This window comes from Epargyreus clarus, unplaced genomic scaffold (genome assembly GCF_041222505.1).
Source record: "Epargyreus clarus isolate Ecla_fem2 unplaced genomic scaffold, WU_Ecla_fem_2.2 ptg000010l, whole genome shotgun sequence".
NCBI classification, from domain to species: Eukaryota; Metazoa; Arthropoda; class Insecta; order Lepidoptera; family Hesperiidae; genus Epargyreus; species Epargyreus clarus.
Genome location: NW_027332218.1, coordinates 4,371,547 through 4,390,168, shown reverse-complemented (window position 1 = coordinate 4,390,168; position 18,622 = coordinate 4,371,547). Strand labels below are relative to the sequence as shown.

Genomic DNA, 18,622 nt, shown 5'->3' with positions numbered 1-18,622 from the left:
ATTACATTTCTATAAGCATCAGAAACACATAAAAATACAAGACACTTCTCCAAAATACATTAAATCATTTCATGAAACTACCCCCATCGCCAATAAACAATGAGATTATAATGAAAGAACAATTTTAGTGCTAAAACTAGAGACAGTTAAAATTATTGATCTCACAATTAAATTGTTTATCAGCAATCAGGTAACAAATACAATACAATTATAAAGATAAACATTAAAATCTAATAAAATAGTTCAATATTAAAAACATATCACACATTGCCTGTAGGTTCAATAATGCTACAAGCTTCAACAGAGTTTCAATGGTTAAAATAATACTATAACCGAGACTTGGTGTGATCAACATCTTTCTCATAAGGCATTCAGATATTACGAATTCACTGAAAATACAGGTATTCTTTTTTGGACAAAAATCAGAGTTTTGTATGGTCCAAGAGTTGGAACAATTTCATTGCACATAAATGTTGTCGGGTTTATAGCATTATTTTATCTCCTTAGCCATTTGTGCTGAAGGATACCACATTCACACAGCTGAAGCAGGAGCATAAGAATTATGCAAGTTAATTTACCCTATTTTTAATGACCAGCATTATAGATTAAACTTACAGGCAAATACATACCCATACTATTGTTGCAGATGCTCTAAAGATTTTAAAGTCAAGACACCATTCAAATGAATGCAATATTATCTCTCTTTTATTTTAAGAGCGGACTCAGTATGTTTGTTCAGAAAAGATTTTAAACCAGCTGAGGAGAAAACAATTTTTGAAGGAGTAATTCGTTAAAATAGATTTGGTTAAGTTCAGGATTAGCGAGTAATAAAAATTGAATTTTAGGTCTTATAGAATTTACAAAGAAAATAAAATAGTATAAAGTTTTTTATTAAAGATTATTCAGAGGTGGGCTTGAGTGCTGTAATATTGCCACCTTTGGATCTGCTACGGCTAAGCTCCTTCGAATGGGTCTTAAAAAGCTATCTGCAACAACATCACATTCTATATCTTTGTCAAAGTACTCACATCCGGCTGACAACTGTTAAAATTTGACAAAGTTGTTGTAAAGCTCAGGTGTTTAACAATCGCTGCAGGACTCAGAGCCACTGCTGCTCTCGCTGTCACTCTCAGAGTCGCTGCCACTGCTGCTGCCGCTGTCCGAGGAGCCGGAGCCAGACTCTGATGAGGAATCGGACGAGCTGTCTGAAGAGCTCTTGTCGGAGCAGTCCGAGCAGTCAGAGTTAGCGCGCTTTTTCTTAGCAGGCATTTTGCACTTGCCATTGCTGTAACAAAAAGAAATAATTTGCATAAGTCTTATCAACAATAACAGACATATAGTAGGAATAACAAATCATAAAAATCTGACTTTTGAAGGATTATATAGAAAACAAACAAGTTATTAAATATCACCGTATTTATTGCATAACATTGTAATTCTACCTAATTTACTTAATAAATGATTTAACCGTAATGAGACAATTTTTTTAATAGCTGCAATAAATAATCTATGAATCATTCCTAAACTTCAAAATGTTAAATACGATGAATAACATATGAAGCTATTTAAAGCTAACAATTTATATAGTCACATCCCTACACTTTAATTATTTTGTGTAGTGGGTGCAACGGCCACACATACACCTAGAAACATTAAAAACCTTAATCTAATCTGATTGGCCGGAGGTCGAAGCCGACATCCATTGCGTGTCACACTGGTATAGTAAGCGCTTCGCTAAGAGCCGGTCCACACGGCGCAACGCACCGTGTGGACCGGCTCTAAGTGAGTCGCCAATCGTGCTATCTTGCAAACATATTGCAATTGTAACAATTTTTTTTTACAATCACATTACACTATGTTATCACAATATTAGATCTTTCGCAAAATGGCCAGGCTTATAATCAACTTAAATATGTGCCATGCAAAGTATTAAATTTGCTAAAAGCATAATAATCACTTTTGCTATAAAATATAGTTTCCGCGCAAGATCAATATTTTAAATTATCATACTATTTAAAATTTTAATGAAAATCCTTTGCATTCCATGTGCAACAGGATTATTTTATTTATTTTGTACTACCCTCTGCAATGAAAAAAAAATTGAATTATTATTCAATTACAAAATATCATTTTTATATTTCCCTTACAGAAATACAGGATTTCAGTTTTTCAATGTAGATTTCATTATATTATTATTGCATACACCACAAATATTTAGTTACAAGTAAAGACAAAATGTCGCCTAGGGCCAATAAAATAAAAATGGAAGGTAGATTGGAAAAAAAGTCTGTTGAAAAGATGAAAGTTGAAAACAGGAATAGTCAAAATGGCGGTAATTTACCTGCACTGTCCCTCTTCCTTTGCCTTCAGGTTCTTTTTCAGAACTTGTGTGCGCGATGGGCGCACGAGAATCTTGCGTTTGCCAGTGCACTCATAGCTCCAATGCCCGAATTCCAAGCATTTCTGGCAGCGGATGCCTTGCGGGAACGCCGCCGCTATAGCAGCTTGCCTGAAAACACGACTCCATGAAATCATCCGACACAAATATACGAAAAATATATAAAACAACGCCATAACAACTAGAACGCAGATTCTCACTTCTTCCTCTCCGCCTGATGTCTGTTGTACGTTCCCAGAGTCATCGCTGAGCCTCTTTAAGTTTCAATCTCTTGATTTAGTGAAGGTAGTTCACAAATATACTTGCAAGGGGTCTAGCTCTTCGATAAATGTACTCAATCCTTTCTCAAACACAAATGATGCAAAAGCGAACTGCACAAATTCACGTCAAGCGTGGCTACCTGAAATGTCAAAGTTGAGTTGCAGTTTTATACATGCGTTCAAATTATACAATTTAATTTTATTAGATTCGAATTGTATATTACTTTTATATATATGATACATATTTAAGATAATCAAAATACATAATATTTTATTAATTAGAAATCTATCTATAAATCTATCTAGAAATCTAAATATAAATCTATTAAAGCCTTACTAGCTTCCCAATAACTAATATTCGTAAGAAAAGTGCAGTGTTTCTCAAAGTCATTTGAATATAAATAAATACCAATTATTTATCCACTTACCATATATTGATTAACTTGTTGGTTCAATATTAAAAATGTATACGGCCACATCGATTTATAGTTTAAAAATATAAATTTAAACAAGTACAAAAATGACATTTCAGATTTTGATCAATACTTTTAAATACGAACGCAATTTAACCTCAAAACGAAACATTCAAATGTTGACATTTCTTCGATTTTGTCGTAATAGTAATGACAGAGGATATATTATTTAATTTTATAAAGGAGAAATGGCGAAGTATATAGCTCAAATAATAGTCTTAGGTGCTCAGGTTGTGGGTCGGGCTTTCGCTAGAGCGTTGAAACAGGAGATAGCAGCGTCACAGCAAGCTGCGAAGAGGGCTGGCGGAGGTCCCGAGGGTGCTAAGAGAGCCGCAGCGAATGCTTCGACAGGTCTCACTTTAGAAGAAGCCATGCAAATCCTTAATATAGAAAAATTAGACCCAGAAAATGTGAAGAAGAACTACGAACACTTGTTTACGGCCAACGACAAGGCGAAAGGTGGTTCCTTCTACTTACAATCAAAAATTGTCCGCGCAAAGGAAAGAATAGACGTAGAATTAAAGAATAAGGAACCCAAGCCGGAAAGCCCTCCAAAAGACACCTCGTGAAAATGTATTAAGCTTTTTCGATTGTTGTACATTTCCGTTGTAGATAATTTTATTATAGAAACTACTTGTTTTGTAAAATACTTTATTATGTAGAAAATGGACACAATAGTGACTAGAATACATCAGTCTTCATAATTCAAAATGCTGATTATGCGTAACTGTTACAAAATTACAATATATAACATTGTTATATGAGATACAAATTTTGCAACAGAAAATATTAAATAATTATGCTTCATACAAGCATGTAGCTAGAATGCTAGATAGATAAATCATTAAATTTTGTTAAGCAATAAATAATGTCTTTATTATTTCCATGAGGTAAATAGATGCTTCTTAGTTGCGTCCGCAAATATCTTTAGATAAATTTAAATAAATATGTGTTATGCCTGAAAAATATAGATACTAATGACATTTTACAAATGCTCACATTTAATGAATATATGCACTTAACAGTTGAATAATACATTAAAATTAATCTTTATGAAAATCACTTTTTTTTATTGGAAGCATGAACGACTGAGTATGTGACGTAAAATATATTCCACTACTTATATAACTTTTTTGCAACTATGATGCATCTACCAAATAGTAAATTTTTGTCATTATGTAAAACTGATACTTTAGGCTTTATAAATATCTAAAATGGACTTTTTAATTCATATAATTTTTTCTTGATTTTGTTTAGTTTTAATTAATTAAATTTGATAAAAACATTCTGTGAATAATACAGTATCACCTTTTACATAATGATATGATATTAAAATGTCCTTAAAACTATGATTACATTTTCTTATTCCTACATTATAATTGGTTATACAATCATGGCAATGTGTAACAGCAAAAACACTTAGTAGCAACACTCGGTATATGTATCACAAATGACTAGATCTCAAGCATATTGGAATGTCTTAAAATTTTTGTATAATGTCTACATAGATCCTCATTTCCTATTTTCGATATCCAAAATATAATAGGCCATTAGAATCTTCATAAACATATCTATGGGATGATTTACACTAAAAAGGTTTACTGTTAAAATTTTTAGAAGGTAAAATGCTTTCTTAACATATAGCACTACACTAGGATTTCCTATGTACTGAGAGCCAAGAACACATACAAAGACCATATAAAAAACTGGATCACTGATTAATTCATTATTTACACTCATTAGTAATCTTATCACTTTTTTGCCTAGCACATTTGACAACTTACATACCTAAAAATTTGAAAATTTAGGTAGACAAAAATTGTTAAATTTTAACTTTTGTAGGCAAGAATTGGTATATACCAATTATTAATAACTGCCATTACATGTTTGTCTGACTGGGTTTGAACCTAGAACCCTCTGCATATCAGATCAATATGGTGAAAACTCAGCCACACAAATCATTACTACTAAAATGGTGATATTGAACATCATTTAAACAGTCAATAATTATGTTAATAATATAATTGTTTTCTAATACATTTACTATCAATAATTAGTGCTTCTCAGAAGCACTCTTCATTAAAATCACCAATCAAAGAATCAATCAAAGATTTTTGCTAATATGCTTGTATAATGTAATTCATCCCATACATTAATATCGTATAACTGCTTACATTATGGAAGATCTTGAGCAAACAAAGTACTCCTTACATATAAAATGCTATTACACGCATATCTCTATTACTACGGAACATTGTAAAGAAATTTTCAAAAATGTTAATTTCCTGCATGATACAGTCCCGTTTGTTCCCTTTTCCTTTAAAATTCTCATTTCCCTTACATCTTAATTTTAAAATGTAGTTCAGACCATTTAAAAAACATTCCTCTTAAAAACATACATTGTTTACTTGCTCATGCAGGCATAAATAGATTTAAACGTATGAGTTATGGAATGGAGACCTAAATCTCACAAGATTCATTGTTACTATTGGTTACATTCAGTCAATATAAGTGTTGAAATTTGTTCAGTCAATCAATTATCATGATAAATTTGTCTAGCTTTTTACATTTTTAAATGTATGTCTGTAACCATTTTTACATCCCATTACTTGTTAACGGTCTCTCCCACAACCGAGGCTATAAAATATAAATATACTTTTCAGAGATAAAAATGTAAAAAAAATTGACTAGCAAAAATTTTAGCAACTATTTCTCAGCTGATTATAAAGATGTCTTTTCAAATATAACAAGACATAGCTTACTCTATTTTAAATATGGCAGTGATAAATGCATTATGCATATATATTAGGATTTACGAGGGTTTCACATCCATTAATACGACAACCTCGTACGGACTGCACTCAGACAAGCCCAGAGTATTACAGAGCCATCCATAAAACCCTTTTTCAAAATCACAAACATCTTTCCACCAATTGGCTCCACTGAACGTGAGTTGTACGATACCAGCGTACAACCCTACTCCAAAAGTAAAAATCACTATCAAAAATGGATATGACAAAATCACTATCGGAGCCAAGAACATTTTCTTAATACAACTGAACTCCTCAGTTACGAACGAAAAAATGTTATACCACGCCATAGTGCCCATGTAGAAAGAGTACATAGCTGATATGATAGCGACGAAGGGAATACATAAAAGACTGAACAGAAAAATGTGTGGACCGTTGTACAATGAACACTTGGATACGTCCATCTTATTGTACTCATCTGCAACGATAGCTGCCTCGATAATTTCTAACTCTTCCCTTGATATGTTGAGTTTCACATCCACATTTTGACCTTTCTTCTTTCCTCTCTTGATGGTTCCAGTCATTGTGAGATACCCATCTTTGGTGCTGTCAGCAAATGAGCAGGCTGGTGAGATTGAACCCTCCGAATCATTCCTTAATGCTGTTATTTCTGTGTCGGTAATTTCCGATTCAACGATGCCTGGTACAATATTGACTCTTTTCTTCCTTTTAGCGCTATTTTTCAAGCTGTCAGTGAGTGTGCCCATTTCAAAACTGTTTTCTGATTGTGTTTGGGAGAGACTGTTTGGGGTGGCAGATGAGCTCTCATTGTTGTCAGAATTTAAAATCCTGCAGCTCTGCTTCAAGTCGTTGTCATTAACTTCTCTCAAATCCCCATGGCTTGAGCATGCATCGGATGAATTCTCAAAAATTGGAGACAGATCTATGATCTCCCTGCTACTGTGGATTGTTGAGAGTGGTTGGTATCCATTCTTTTGCAGGTTTTGATACTTCTGCATCGAATCATTTTGTGCGTTGACTTCATTCATATCTTCATCATTAACATCATTAATGATTGGCAGATTTATTTTCATGTTGGATTTCAATCCTTCCATAGTGGAGTGGATGATGCCATTGACAACATGCTCGGAGACTGGTGAAAGACCATTTTTATGTTTTGGAGGTAACTCGTTATCTGCTCCCTGTAAATACAATAAATTACAATTATTCGCAGAAAAAGCAGTGATAGCCTATTGGTTCAGAAACGCGGCCCCTCGATCGAGGGGTCTGAGGTTCAAATCCCAGGCACGCACCTCTGATTTTAGAATTTATGTGGTTATTAGAGATTAATTATCACTTGCTTAAATGGTGAAGGAAAACATCGTGAGGAAACCCTGCATACCTAAGAGATTTATAAAAAAAAGAAAAAGAATCTCAAAGGTATGTGAAGTCTACCAATAAGCAATTGGCCAGCACCGAGGACTATGGCCTATTCCTTCTCATTCTGAGGGCAGACCCGTGCCCAGCAGTGGGACAATAATGGGTTGATGATGATGATGATGACAATTATTCACATAGAAAGAAAATAATAAAAAATCAATCAATCTCACTTGTTTTTTAAATTTAGAGCAAGAAATCGAAAAATCTTCAACTATTTTTTATTTTATAAAATTCTGACAAAGCAAATTATTAATGTTGCTTTTTGTGGATATAGTGAAGTGGTATAATATACATGCAGCAGTTTCAGTGAAAAAAAAAATATAGTCTTGTTTCTCAGATATTTTTTTTATTAGTGACATAAAAGAAAAGTCTTTAGAAAATAGATTATCACAGTAAAAGAACAACATAAGTAAAAGATATTAATTTATTTTACTCATATAGACCATAAAGGTACAAACTCGTGAAAACTCAAATAAAAATGCATACGAACCCGGATATTATGGTATAGAGTATCCCTTCTTCATTTACGAGAGCAGAGACACAGACAGAAGTTATTTGTTATTAATTAACTACATATCTGCCGACTTTTCATTCATAAAATAATAAAAGAAGCTGTCTATAGACCGATATCTGATGTTTATGTCGATGTTTTCAAGTAAATTAAAAATAAATATAAATACCTGAACAGTTATTATGTGGTCAACATGGCCAGCAATCGCGTTCTGTTTCTTTCCATTTCGTTTCTTAGGTAGAATAAACATCGGTTGTTCCACCTTAGCCATGGTTAATCAGATTGGGGAAACTGATTTTTAGAAGTAAATTGTAGAAATCTACTTTATCGTATAATCAAGTTTATTTACCGCACCATGAATTAAAACCGACAATCACTTAAATACAAATTCATCTAATTAAACCTTACACGATCACTGGCCATTGTACGGCTAACATTTTGTTTTTATAAATCAATCAATAAAAGTTTACAAAACATGACATTTACGTAAAACAGAAGCACTCCGCCATTTTTCGTTTCGTTTCATTCTTAATCATTTCTTTTTGAATAAGTGGAAATATGCATTTTATTATTAAATCGATTACTTCTCACCATTGCTTTTTATGTTGTTTATTTCTATTATTTTTGCACCTAGATTACTATGTAAATATATGAAAAAATAAAAATGTAAATGAAGATATTAACATCAGTAGTTATTACGTATAACGAAACGTCACTTTGTGACTGCAGTCATTGTCATTAGTCAAATTCTCCATTCGATAATTTTGACATTTACGTATTTTGAGAGAGGCGGTCTATTTGTTTTTTGGAAACTTTTCTCTTCTTTTATTGAGTTTAAATAGATCCCTTGAGATTTTCATATATACTGCGATATAAGCGTTAACGTCAAGATGTTAAAAGTATGTCTCAATTCAGATAAGGGGTAATATTACTATTTAAATCATGTAAAAAATAAACCTAACCTATATTCCAGGGAATGGTAAGTTTAGTGACTGGCGGTGCTTCTGGATTGGGGAAAGCGACAGTGGAACGGCTCGTGGCTAATGGCGGAAGGGTTGTAATATTAGATGTTCAGGGCACAAGAGCACATGAGGTCGCGAAACCGTTTGGAGCTGATGTGACTGTATCAGCCGGCAGCGTAAGTAATCTTATAACCTCTAGGGGCTTAAGGGGGTGGCGGAAGGGCCGGTCCGCCCCGGGCCCCCACTCCTGGGGGGCCTCCAAACACAATTCCTAAAAAAACTTCAGAACGGTCGTCAGAACCAAACAATCTATGAAACGTGTATCACTCAACGAAAAAAAAAAGTCACAGACTAACATTTTACACTGGGGGCCTCCATTCAACCTTCCGCCCCAGGCCTCCAACAACCTTAATCCACCACTGCTTATAACCATAAGTTTTGTAGTTACACTTACAAGGTGGTAGAACCAGTAGTCGGTGAAGTACCCTACACTTATTTCTATAAATAAAAAGATTTAAAGAAAATGAGCTGGGTGAAAAGAGAATGCCTTTATAGTAACTCCGGAGGCACCATTGTCATACATATTTTTGTCTAATAACTGCATTGCAAAGCGTTGCCGTGTTTCATTTCTTTCGTTTTGAAGGGTGTGGTAAGGCAGACATACTTATCCATTCCAATTGAGTCCTCGTAGGTACAGTGCATCTGTGGTCAAAGTTGGATAGGTATATAATCTTATCAGGAGTTAATTACAGATATCCATGAGTGGCAGTACCAATATACTATCAGGTGGACTGCAATCTTGTTTTCTGCTTCAATTATATAAAAAAAATGTATGTATATTCCTTAAATATTATTTTATATTTCAGGTGACATCAGAAGAAGATGTAAAAAAGGCATTAGATGTTGTGAAGACAAAATATGGCCGCCTAGACACACTAGTAAACTGTGCGGGGTACAATCAGACATACCAAATATATAACTTTAATAAGGACAAGGCATGCAATTTGGAGGGTTTCGCACAGTGTATACAGGTATTGTTTATCTTATAAATACAACTTAACAAACTTTACTGCGCATAGGGTAGATTTTGTGATTAAGGTAGATAGTATTTCTACCTAATAACAACAGTGTTAGCCGCTGCTGTGTTCCGGTTGAAGGGTGTGGTAAGGGAGACAGACATTTCTGAGGCGTTCCAGCTTAGTCCTCAAGGGTAGTGGCGCATTTGTGGCCAACCTCAGGTAGGAATATCTAATCCTATCTGGGGTTGATTACAGAAGTCTATGGGCGGCAGTAGTCACTTACCATCAGGTGGACTGCATGCTCGTCTGCTACTCTTATAAAAAAAAAACTGAAAACAGCTATGTTATATTGTCTATCATCATCATCTGTCGATTTGTGATCTGTGGATTTCATGAGAGTGTGATGAAATTTACAAAAGAATTTTCAATTTCCCTGGGTGAAGTTTTCTTTTTTAATTTAATGATATTATGGCCTTTAAAAGTACAACTTATGGTATTTTAATATTTTTCAATAAAATGATTAATTTTTATTACCACTAGGATATTGATAGAAATAATAAAATTTTCCAGTCTTGGGGAGTTTTGATAACCTTGTAACTGTAGTAATATAATCGCCAGTTGCACCACAGCCACTTATAGTATCTCTTTCTAATAATTAATGTAAATCCCTAGTTACAGTTAGTTAGTTAGTTTTTTTTATATACTTATTTAGAATGTTGTTATTCCATAATTCGGTCAGACATGTTTAGAAATTGTATTGTAACCTTACCTAACCTAACCTAACCATTAGATATAAACATTATTGGTTTTTAATTTAAGAAATGTTATTTTTCATAAATTCCAGGTAAACACAGTAGGCACATTCAACACAATACGGTTAGCAGTGGGATTGATGGGTAAAAACAAACCTACGGAAGATGGCCAGAGGGGTGTTATAGTGAACACAGCAGGAACGATGGCATATGATGGTGATATCGGACAAGCAGCAGTGGCAGCGTCTAATGCAAGCATCATTGGCATGACCCTACCCATTGCTAGGGATCTTGCGAAACAGGGGATTAGGGTTGTCACTATTGCACCAGGTTTGTAGTATTGATTTTGTTGTGGGTGATATGCTGCACAAATACAAGTACACCAATATCCAGAGCAAGAATTGAAATCCAAATTGATTGTGAACGTGCCTACTTGGGCAGGAATCAAAGCCGGGACCCTTTGTAAAGTTTACGTAAGATATTGTAATTTTAGTCTGTCTTACCTTCAAACAAGCACACAGAAGCGTTATATAGCCGTTTGCGGCAGAAATTGTGGCGGTTATGCGGCCTCAGTCGACCCACGAAAAGTTCCTACACCAACCATAACATATACCACATTAACATTTTGTTTTTTTTAGGTACCTTCGACACACCTCTATTAAAGTACCTACCCCCGAAAATGATCGAATTCATAAAGCGTATGACACCATTCCCCTCAAGATTAGGCAGGCCCGAAGAGTTTGCGCATCTGGTCACCAGCGTAATAGAGAATCCTATGTTGAATGGTGAGACGATACGATTGGATGGTGCGCAACGGTGGTATCCTCTGTAGTTGTGTAGTTTAGTGTAGTGTAGGCTAAAGACTGTTAATAAATGTACAAATTGAACTTATGTTGTTTTATTATGTAACAGAGGGGGCATCTATTAGTTATGTGAGGCATTTCGGGGTAGGGTAAAGCCAAATCTTACTTAATATCAGAATATCAGAGGGGGATGATGGATGGAGAGATATGGGTTAAATTAGTTAAAAATCTTTATTTAGTAAGTAATCTTTATCTAGTAGTAAGTATGGCCAAATCCTTTGATCATTTAACCGATTCAATGCGGCGGCCTTTTGGAAAAACTTTAACGCCTGGCGGCGAACAAATATTTCGTGGCACCACTGTGGTGCCAAACGTCAGGGACTTTGATGGCACCGCTAAGGTGCCATCCGCCATGAATTGTAACTTTTCGTTTTTTTTTGCTTTTTCCACGTGCTGTAAGTTTAGTAGCCACCCAAAAGCGAAAGTGAATGGTTTAACTTTTCGATAAGTGTTTACAAAACTGACTATCTACGCGTAATAACGGAAATGGAAGGTAAGTGTCTTATTTCTGTCAGGTGTTGAGAACATTTTTTGAATTGATTGTTTTAGTGTTACTATAGAATTAAATATGAACATTCGACACATGCAGAGTGCTATGATAGTTCTTTTCTGGTGTTTTGTTTAGAATAAAAATTCAAATGATTAATGGATAGGTTTCTAATAGAATATCGAAATTGGTTGCGCTATTTATTCAGACAAAGATAAACACCAAAGTACGAATATTTTAATCCAGTTTCTATTGGCTTACTATTAACGAAAAGTAGGTACCATTATAGTAATACAATCACAGTAATTTGCAAAATAATATCATATATTTTTTTGAAAGGTTTACAATCCCTGAAGTATGTGAAATCACGTGATCTGCTGAAACTGACATTATGGGAAGGAACTACGTGATAAATATAGACACTTTTGTTTTCGGAACAACTTTGATAAACGTCAATTTATCCGAGTTTTATGGCTTCAAATTTTGGCACCTCTCGGGTGCCACCCGCCATATACAAAAGAAATGGCATGGCACAACTGTTGTGCCATCCGGAATCGGTTAAGACTAAAGCCTTCACAATAATATTTATCATTCCTATTCTCATTTCGATTGTTTGGTCGTCATCAGTAGGGTGATTGTACGTGTGATTACTGGAATAGAGGGCTCGAGACAATTTAAAAATTTTACGCGAGAACCTGGATGCCTGAATATTAAAAAAAATATACAGAGATATCATGAGAATATCGTTCACTAATCCGCATTTGGCCGGTGCGATAGACCTGCGCCCAGGTGTGGGGCAGTAATAGTTTGACGAAGGTTTCAAACTCGGTGGGATTCCACCGTAGGTGCGATTAGAGCTCGGTCACATTGACGCGTGCTTTTGTAACTTTATGTGTAACATCCTTAAACTGCCAGTATCAAATACTTGTTCAGCTATTCAGCTTTCAAAATGCAATCCTTATGGCCATAGACAGGTGAACATGTATAAATACCGTATGGTCAAACACCTGCGCATAATGTAAATTACCTATCATACGAGTATATTATGATAATGATGAGATTTTTAGTTTCATATAATATTAAATTTTCGTATGTTTTTCAATTGGCATTTTATCAGTATGAGGTAGCTGTACGGTTCCATTTAGTAAATGGTATTATTTCAACGTAGGTAAAAACAGGTAACAAATTAAAAAAAATCCGGTTCCGGAGATATAGCCCTGTGACAGACGGACAGACAGACAAACAGCGTCTTAGTAATAGGGTACCGTTTTTACCCTTTGGGTACGGAACCCTAAAAATGTTTAACTGGAATGATTATTCTGGTCATATACCTATTTAATTAGCTTTATTCGTAATAAAAAAGAGAAAGAAAAGGTATTATGGCCGATAAAGTAAATGCTGAGTATTAAATGTAAGTACCTTTAATACTCAGCATTTACTTACTCAGCATGTACCTAATTAAGTAGGTATTTGATCAAAAGTAGCTGGCTAGTTGCATTTAATCTTTTCATTCGAGATACCCTTTACACAACTTGTCTATAAATCTGACAAAACATACAAAAGTAACAAGAAGGTAGTAAGTAAATTGATTTAAATCTAATGTTTGTACCACATGATTTATGTTATTTGACAAGCAAACAATACCGTTGCTCGATACAAATTACTTTTGTACCGTTCCTTGTTCTTACTAGTACTCCACAATACTTATCTTCGAATAAAATCGTGAACTAGTTTGTCCGTTTAACAGTAAAACTCTTTTGTGTAAACCATTTGGTCCTTTACCGGACGCCATTTGTCAGGGCATACAAAAACGGGTTCCGTTCACGACACCACGAACAATAACGACGGTGCAATAAAGTTATAAATGATTACATATTTATTTCAATTGCCGGGTTTGTTTTCTTAGGGGCTGTTTGTCATGGTATTTATTGCTTTATCCGCTGTCAAAGTGACAGTTGGCAGCGAGCGACGCGCATGCGCAGCGGGGCGCCGTCTCGCTGTAAATTCATGTATTGAGATATTTCGATTGCGTGGCTCTTATGTGCCCTATCTTTTTAACTAACTCGACAGAATCTACCTCTTGTTTTTCCCACGTTAAAGTCTAAAATGGGTTTACTTCGCAATACTTCTTTTATTTGCTGGTAGCTAGTACCTAATCGTAGTTTTATTGCGTATGCTTAATTATAGATATTCTTGTCTGGATGTGTTAAACAGTCCTTGAGGACACCCGGCGGATAAACATTAATATCGTGATATTCATAGATGATATTTAGTCGAATAGTCAAGTATAACGCCTAGGGAGTTCTAACACCAGTAGGTAATTCTTATTCCTTTTCTATATTTAGAAACATGTAGGTTCGTCAACACTTATATATTACTTGGGAATCGTAATTATTTAAGGCATTGTTAAGTCAGTAGCAGTGTAGTAGTACTACAGTCGAACCTCGATAAGTCGAAAAACTAAAACTCGAAAAAGTGTTGTTCCTTTCTTTTCAAGCCCCAAAAGTTTGCATGTTAGGCGCTGCTGTGTTCCGTTTTGAAAGGTGTGGTAAGGGAGACATATTTTTCCGAGGAGTTCCAGCTTAGTCCTCAGGGGAAGCGGCTTATCTGTGGCCGACCTCAGGTATGAATATCTAATCCTATCTGGGATTGATTACAGTTGTCCATGGGTGGCAGTAGCCACTTACGAGTACCATCAGGTGGACTGCATGCTCGTCTGCTACACTATATTATAAAAAAAATAAAACCTCTGTTAGTCGAAATATCAACCCTTTACCTATTAGTCGAAGTAATGAGCGAGTCCCTCCAATCCGTTTTGGTACATTATACACATATTTTGGACCTCCATAAATTGGACTTTAACAATGTCCACAACTCCATAAATTGAACATAGAAATGTTTTACTTTTCAACATTTACACCTCGATTATTTAAAAGTTATTACTTCTATAGGTAGAAGAAAAAAGTCGCACACTTTAAGAATTTGACAATGTAAGTAGGTAGGTACACCATTGTGTCTTAAAAACTATTTAGGAGTATTACAATGAACAGGATTAACATTTAAGAAATTTATGACTCTTGACATGATCCGTACCTTTTTTATTTATTGGTAAAAATAAAATAGTAAAGCTTAATAACTACGACTTCAAAGAAATTCACTATGTGAATATATCATGATAATGATGAAGACTGAATACATGAATCCATATTACTTTTTCTCAACGTGATGCAAGCTGAAAGAATTATTACCTACTCCGTGCGAAATCCATTTTATCATTCACAAAAAGATGTAGATAGAATCGTGTTAAATTGAAAGGAATACGTGTTACGTAAATACATAACGTCTTCGTTGAAAGGAAAATTTATTTTCGTAGGTATAGACGTCGGGAAGAAAGCTTGAACCTACCTACTGAATAAATACCAACGACCTACGATGTAGTACGGAGAGAAATCTAAACCGAAAAATCTAGAAGAACTCATACGGAAGAATTAATTATGTGCTTAATATTTTCCAGGAGATAATGCTTCAGCGGCGTTTTAAAATCTAAGAAAATAGTTAATTGTATCAGACGTTACTTTGCGGAAATCCATGCTATTAAGTTAAGATTAAAACTACTTAGCAACAATCCGCTACAAATATGTATTATGGTAAATATTTTAAACCATGCATAAGTACCACCCTCTCTCCCTCAAAGAATTCGTGCACATGCAAAAATTAAAAATATACACCACCATACATACCACCACCAACACGTGTTTCGCTCCAAAACGGAGCATCATCAGGGTAAGTTGACTCTACGACGGTTAATCGTTAAGTGACGCTCTCAATCTAATGCATGCATTTTATAATGGTATCCAACCCTCCCCTCCACAATTATATCTGAGAAAATAGTTATTTCGGTATTTTTATAGTATTGAAGATTAGAAGTAGATAAGGAGCATGCAGTTTGTCTTACGGTAAGTAAGGCTACTGTCTCCCATGGTCATCTATAATCAACTCTAAATTAATCTACCAGTGGTTTATGACAGACGCATTGCTACCCTCGAATACTAATTTGGAATATCTTGCGTAAAAATAAGTGGCTAGTGCCGCCCGTGGACATCTGTAATCAACCCCAGATAGGATTAGATATTCCTACCACAGATACGCCGCTACCCTTGAGGACTAAGCTGGAATGCCTCAGAAAAGTATGCCTCACTTACCACACCCTTCAAATCAGAACAGAGCAGCGCTTAACACTACAGTTAATAGGCAGAATACGAGGCGGTGATGCTGCCGGGTTCTACCACCTCAAAGCCTTCTACTACTTCTTAATATTTGTAAATTTGTTAAAAATTAAATTAACTTTAGATTCAGTTTACAATCCCACCTAATTATGACCAAGCCATTCGAGTAAGCCTAAACATGGTTACGTTTTTGTGATCATTTAATCAGTCGTATGTCATTCACTTCAAATGAGTTTCTCGATAACGAATAGCTACAAACGAAGTGTGTGATTACAATTTGCAAGACGATTGGTAACTCGCCTTTCGTATGAACGAGGCTGTGGTTTCACTATTGGCTTAGCTAAGTGTTTTTTTATAACGTTAGACGTGTTACCTGGTGGAAAGCAGTCACCGTCGCAACATCAGAGGAGTCGCCAATGCATCGCCGGCTTTGAAGGAAAGCTCTTTTTGCACATCTCTTGAAGAGCCCCATGTCACAAAGCTCAGGGAATACCTTAGGAGGAAGTTTATTCCTCATTTTACACGTACGTGGCATAAATAGCCGTGCATATCGAATCGTGGAGGACCGCCAAGAGTCTAGTCGATGAGGATGGAACTTCATCCTTCGGCGTGTGCGATGGAGAAAGGACGAAGTTTTGTTTGGAGTGGAAATCTGCTTCGAGAAAATTTCGAGGCTCTAATATTAACAAATGAGCGAGCTTTAGTGTCATATAAAAAATTTTGGATGAGTCGTTTTAAGATAATGTTATCGTGTGTGGTTTGGATGTAAAATATGAATATTTTTTTATAGGTACCAGATTGGCACCAGAAAGTTCAAATTCGCCGCTCTCCTAAAATATTATGGTCACAAAGGTGCAAGTTGTGCTTTAATGTATGTTCTGGAGGAGGGCTACTTTTTTAGTCTGAATCAACATAATGACAATCAATTTCCTTGCCAAGTGAAATCATTTTAATTTGATGTAACATTTTGGCTTAAATCACGATCGGCGCATATAAGAAATTTAGAAGGCACGTCATTGCATACATTAAAAGCAATTCATGCTAGAAATAATCTTAAAACTAATTCTAAATTTAGGAAATATGTACAGTAGTTAGCGAGCATAGCGAGATAACGCTCGCAGTCTGACCACAGCCTTACCAATCGAGTGAGATAATTTTCCATTTCGTCATGAACACTTCTCTGAAATTGTACCCACATTTGAGTGATCAAATGGAACCATGTACTATTCTATTGCTGTAATAATGTACGAGCATATACTTACTTATTCATCTTCTTTATAAGGATCTTTTATGAGGATTTTTATCGGGTCTTTTTAGGAGGATTTAAATTTAGATGTGGGTATGTCAGATTTCTCGTAAAGCTTTCTACACTCACAGCCCCATACTAGGATTCCTTGCATTGTGGGTGACATCGACACATAGACAGACGAATGCAGACCCGCAAACACCCAGACCTTTTTTTTTTCTTAACGAGGGGGAAACCTTCAAAAGGTACTCGACGACGTGGGAGCGACGCCGGTTTATGTGGGATTCTTACCGCACTAAAACCCCCCGGTGGCCGTCCTCGACGTTTGTTGGAGAACTCCGGGATCTCCGACGGAACGCAACCGGAGTCCTCTTAGCGCGTTGCCTCGTCGGGCTCCGTCCAGGTGAGCTTGACGCTCGCCACACCGTCTGGTGTGTACGACGGTATGCGACCACACATACAGTCGTCCTTCCCGGGGCACTGACGGGTGGTTCGAGCTCCCACTTTTGCCACCCGCAATCCCGGAAGCCCCCTTTTTCATTCAGATATCTGCCTGGCCGAGGATCGAACCCGGAACCCTTTGCGTGTCAGAGCGGTATGGTGACCGTTCCGCCACGCGGGTCGTCATTAAGTATTTATCCCCTATATTTATCAATGTTGCTCAGCGTATTGATATGGTAAAAGAAAGGTGGTAGAACCAGTATCGTTCAACCGGGGAGATACCGCCGCATCTTGCTTGAATCATTTCTTGCGATTCGGTGAATGGGTGTGGATGCTGTCGCGGGTGGAGGCGACCATTTTAGTCCTCAGGAGTGGTAACCTGTCTGTCATCGGCGTCAGGTAGAAGACCTGTTTAAATGGAGTCAGTTATGGAGGTATATGGGCGGCATTATCATTATGGGTCCCCATGGTCGTTTGTTAGGCTCATCGTATAAAATAATTGGCCAAGTGTGAGTCGAACTCGCACTCGATGTGTACCGTGCGACTAAATTTTTATTTATTTTTAGAACTTGTTGTTACAGCAGCCATAAATGCAGTGTAAAAAATTCAAGTGTCTAGCTTTTACAGTTTAATAGGTATCCTAAAAACTTCGAAAATTTCAGGTGTCTAGGTACCTATTACAGTTCAATAGATAAAGCGAAAAACATCGAATAATAGTGGTTTATTGTATGGCAACCCCTATTTAGTTTAATGATCTTTTTACTTTTAGTATTTGTCACTATAGCGGTATACCG

The 18,622-nt window shown here is 35.9% G+C and overlaps 4 protein-coding genes across 4 annotated transcripts; 2 read left to right on the top strand and 2 right to left on the bottom strand.

Moving 5' to 3' along the window:
* Nucleotides 1-456: 456 nt before the first annotated feature.
* On the bottom strand, nt 457-2,811 carry LOC140745349 (uncharacterized). Its single transcript, XM_073077135.1, has 3 exons — nt 2,599-2,811; nt 2,342-2,509; nt 457-1,285 (listed from the first exon to the last, which is right to left on the bottom strand). Exons 1-3 carry the CDS (start codon nt 2,640-2,642, stop codon nt 1,081-1,083), a joined length of 417 nt encoding a protein of 138 aa, XP_072933236.1. The 5' UTR covers nt 2,643-2,811; the 3' UTR covers nt 457-1,080.
* Nucleotides 2,812-3,226: 415 nt separating this feature from the next.
* blp (mitochondrial import inner membrane translocase subunit Tim16) lies at nt 3,227-4,000 on the top strand. The gene has a single exon (XM_073077136.1). The coding sequence runs from the start codon at nt 3,320-3,322 to the stop codon at nt 3,698-3,700; it is 381 nt and encodes a 126-aa protein (XP_072933237.1). The 5' UTR covers nt 3,227-3,319; the 3' UTR covers nt 3,701-4,000.
* A 642-nt stretch (nt 4,001-4,642) lies between these two features.
* Nucleotides 4,643-8,341, bottom strand: LOC140745348 (uncharacterized). Its single transcript, XM_073077134.1, has 2 exons — nt 8,002-8,341; nt 4,643-7,083 (listed from the first exon to the last, which is right to left on the bottom strand). Exons 1-2 carry the CDS (start codon nt 8,101-8,103, stop codon nt 5,944-5,946), a joined length of 1,242 nt encoding a protein of 413 aa, XP_072933235.1. The 5' UTR covers nt 8,104-8,341; the 3' UTR covers nt 4,643-5,943.
* A 230-nt stretch (nt 8,342-8,571) lies between these two features.
* Nucleotides 8,572-11,452, top strand: LOC140745347 (3-hydroxyacyl-CoA dehydrogenase type-2). The gene is made up of 5 exons (XM_073077133.1): nt 8,572-8,731; nt 8,806-8,970; nt 9,661-9,825; nt 10,658-10,895; nt 11,204-11,452. Exons 1-5 carry the CDS (start codon nt 8,723-8,725, stop codon nt 11,395-11,397), a joined length of 771 nt encoding a protein of 256 aa, XP_072933234.1. The 5' UTR covers nt 8,572-8,722; the 3' UTR covers nt 11,398-11,452.
* Nucleotides 11,453-18,622: the final 7,170 nt, after the last annotated feature.

Excerpts from the sequence above, each read along its gene's own strand:
- LOC140745349 (XM_073077135.1), bottom strand. The coding sequence starts at position 2,642 with ATGACTCTGGGAACGTACAACAGACATCAGGCGGAGAGGAAGAA. Across the intron at positions 2,510-2,598 it reads CATCAGGCGGAGAGGAAGAA|GCAAGCTGCTATAGCGGCGG; the intron begins GTGAGAATCTGC and ends TCGTGTTTTCAG. Across the intron at positions 1,286-2,341 it reads AAGGAAGAGGGACAGTGCAG|CAATGGCAAGTGCAAAATGC; the intron begins GTAAATTACCGC and ends TTTTTGTTACAG.
- blp (XM_073077136.1), top strand. The coding sequence starts at position 3,320 with ATGGCGAAGTATATAGCTCAAATAATAGTCTTAGGTGCTCAGGTTGTG.
- LOC140745348 (XM_073077134.1), bottom strand. The coding sequence starts at position 8,103 with ATGGCTAAGGTGGAACAACCGATGTTTATTCTACCTAAGAAACGAAAT. Across the intron at positions 7,084-8,001 it reads ACCACATAATAACTGTTCAG|GGAGCAGATAACGAGTTACC; the intron begins GTATTTATATTT and ends TTGTATTTACAG.
- LOC140745347 (XM_073077133.1), top strand. Across the intron at positions 8,971-9,660 it reads TGACTGTATCAGCCGGCAGC|GTGACATCAGAAGAAGATGT; the intron begins GTAAGTAATCTT and ends TTTATATTTCAG. Across the intron at positions 10,896-11,203 it reads GGTTGTCACTATTGCACCAG|GTACCTTCGACACACCTCTA; the intron begins GTTTGTAGTATT and ends TGTTTTTTTTAG.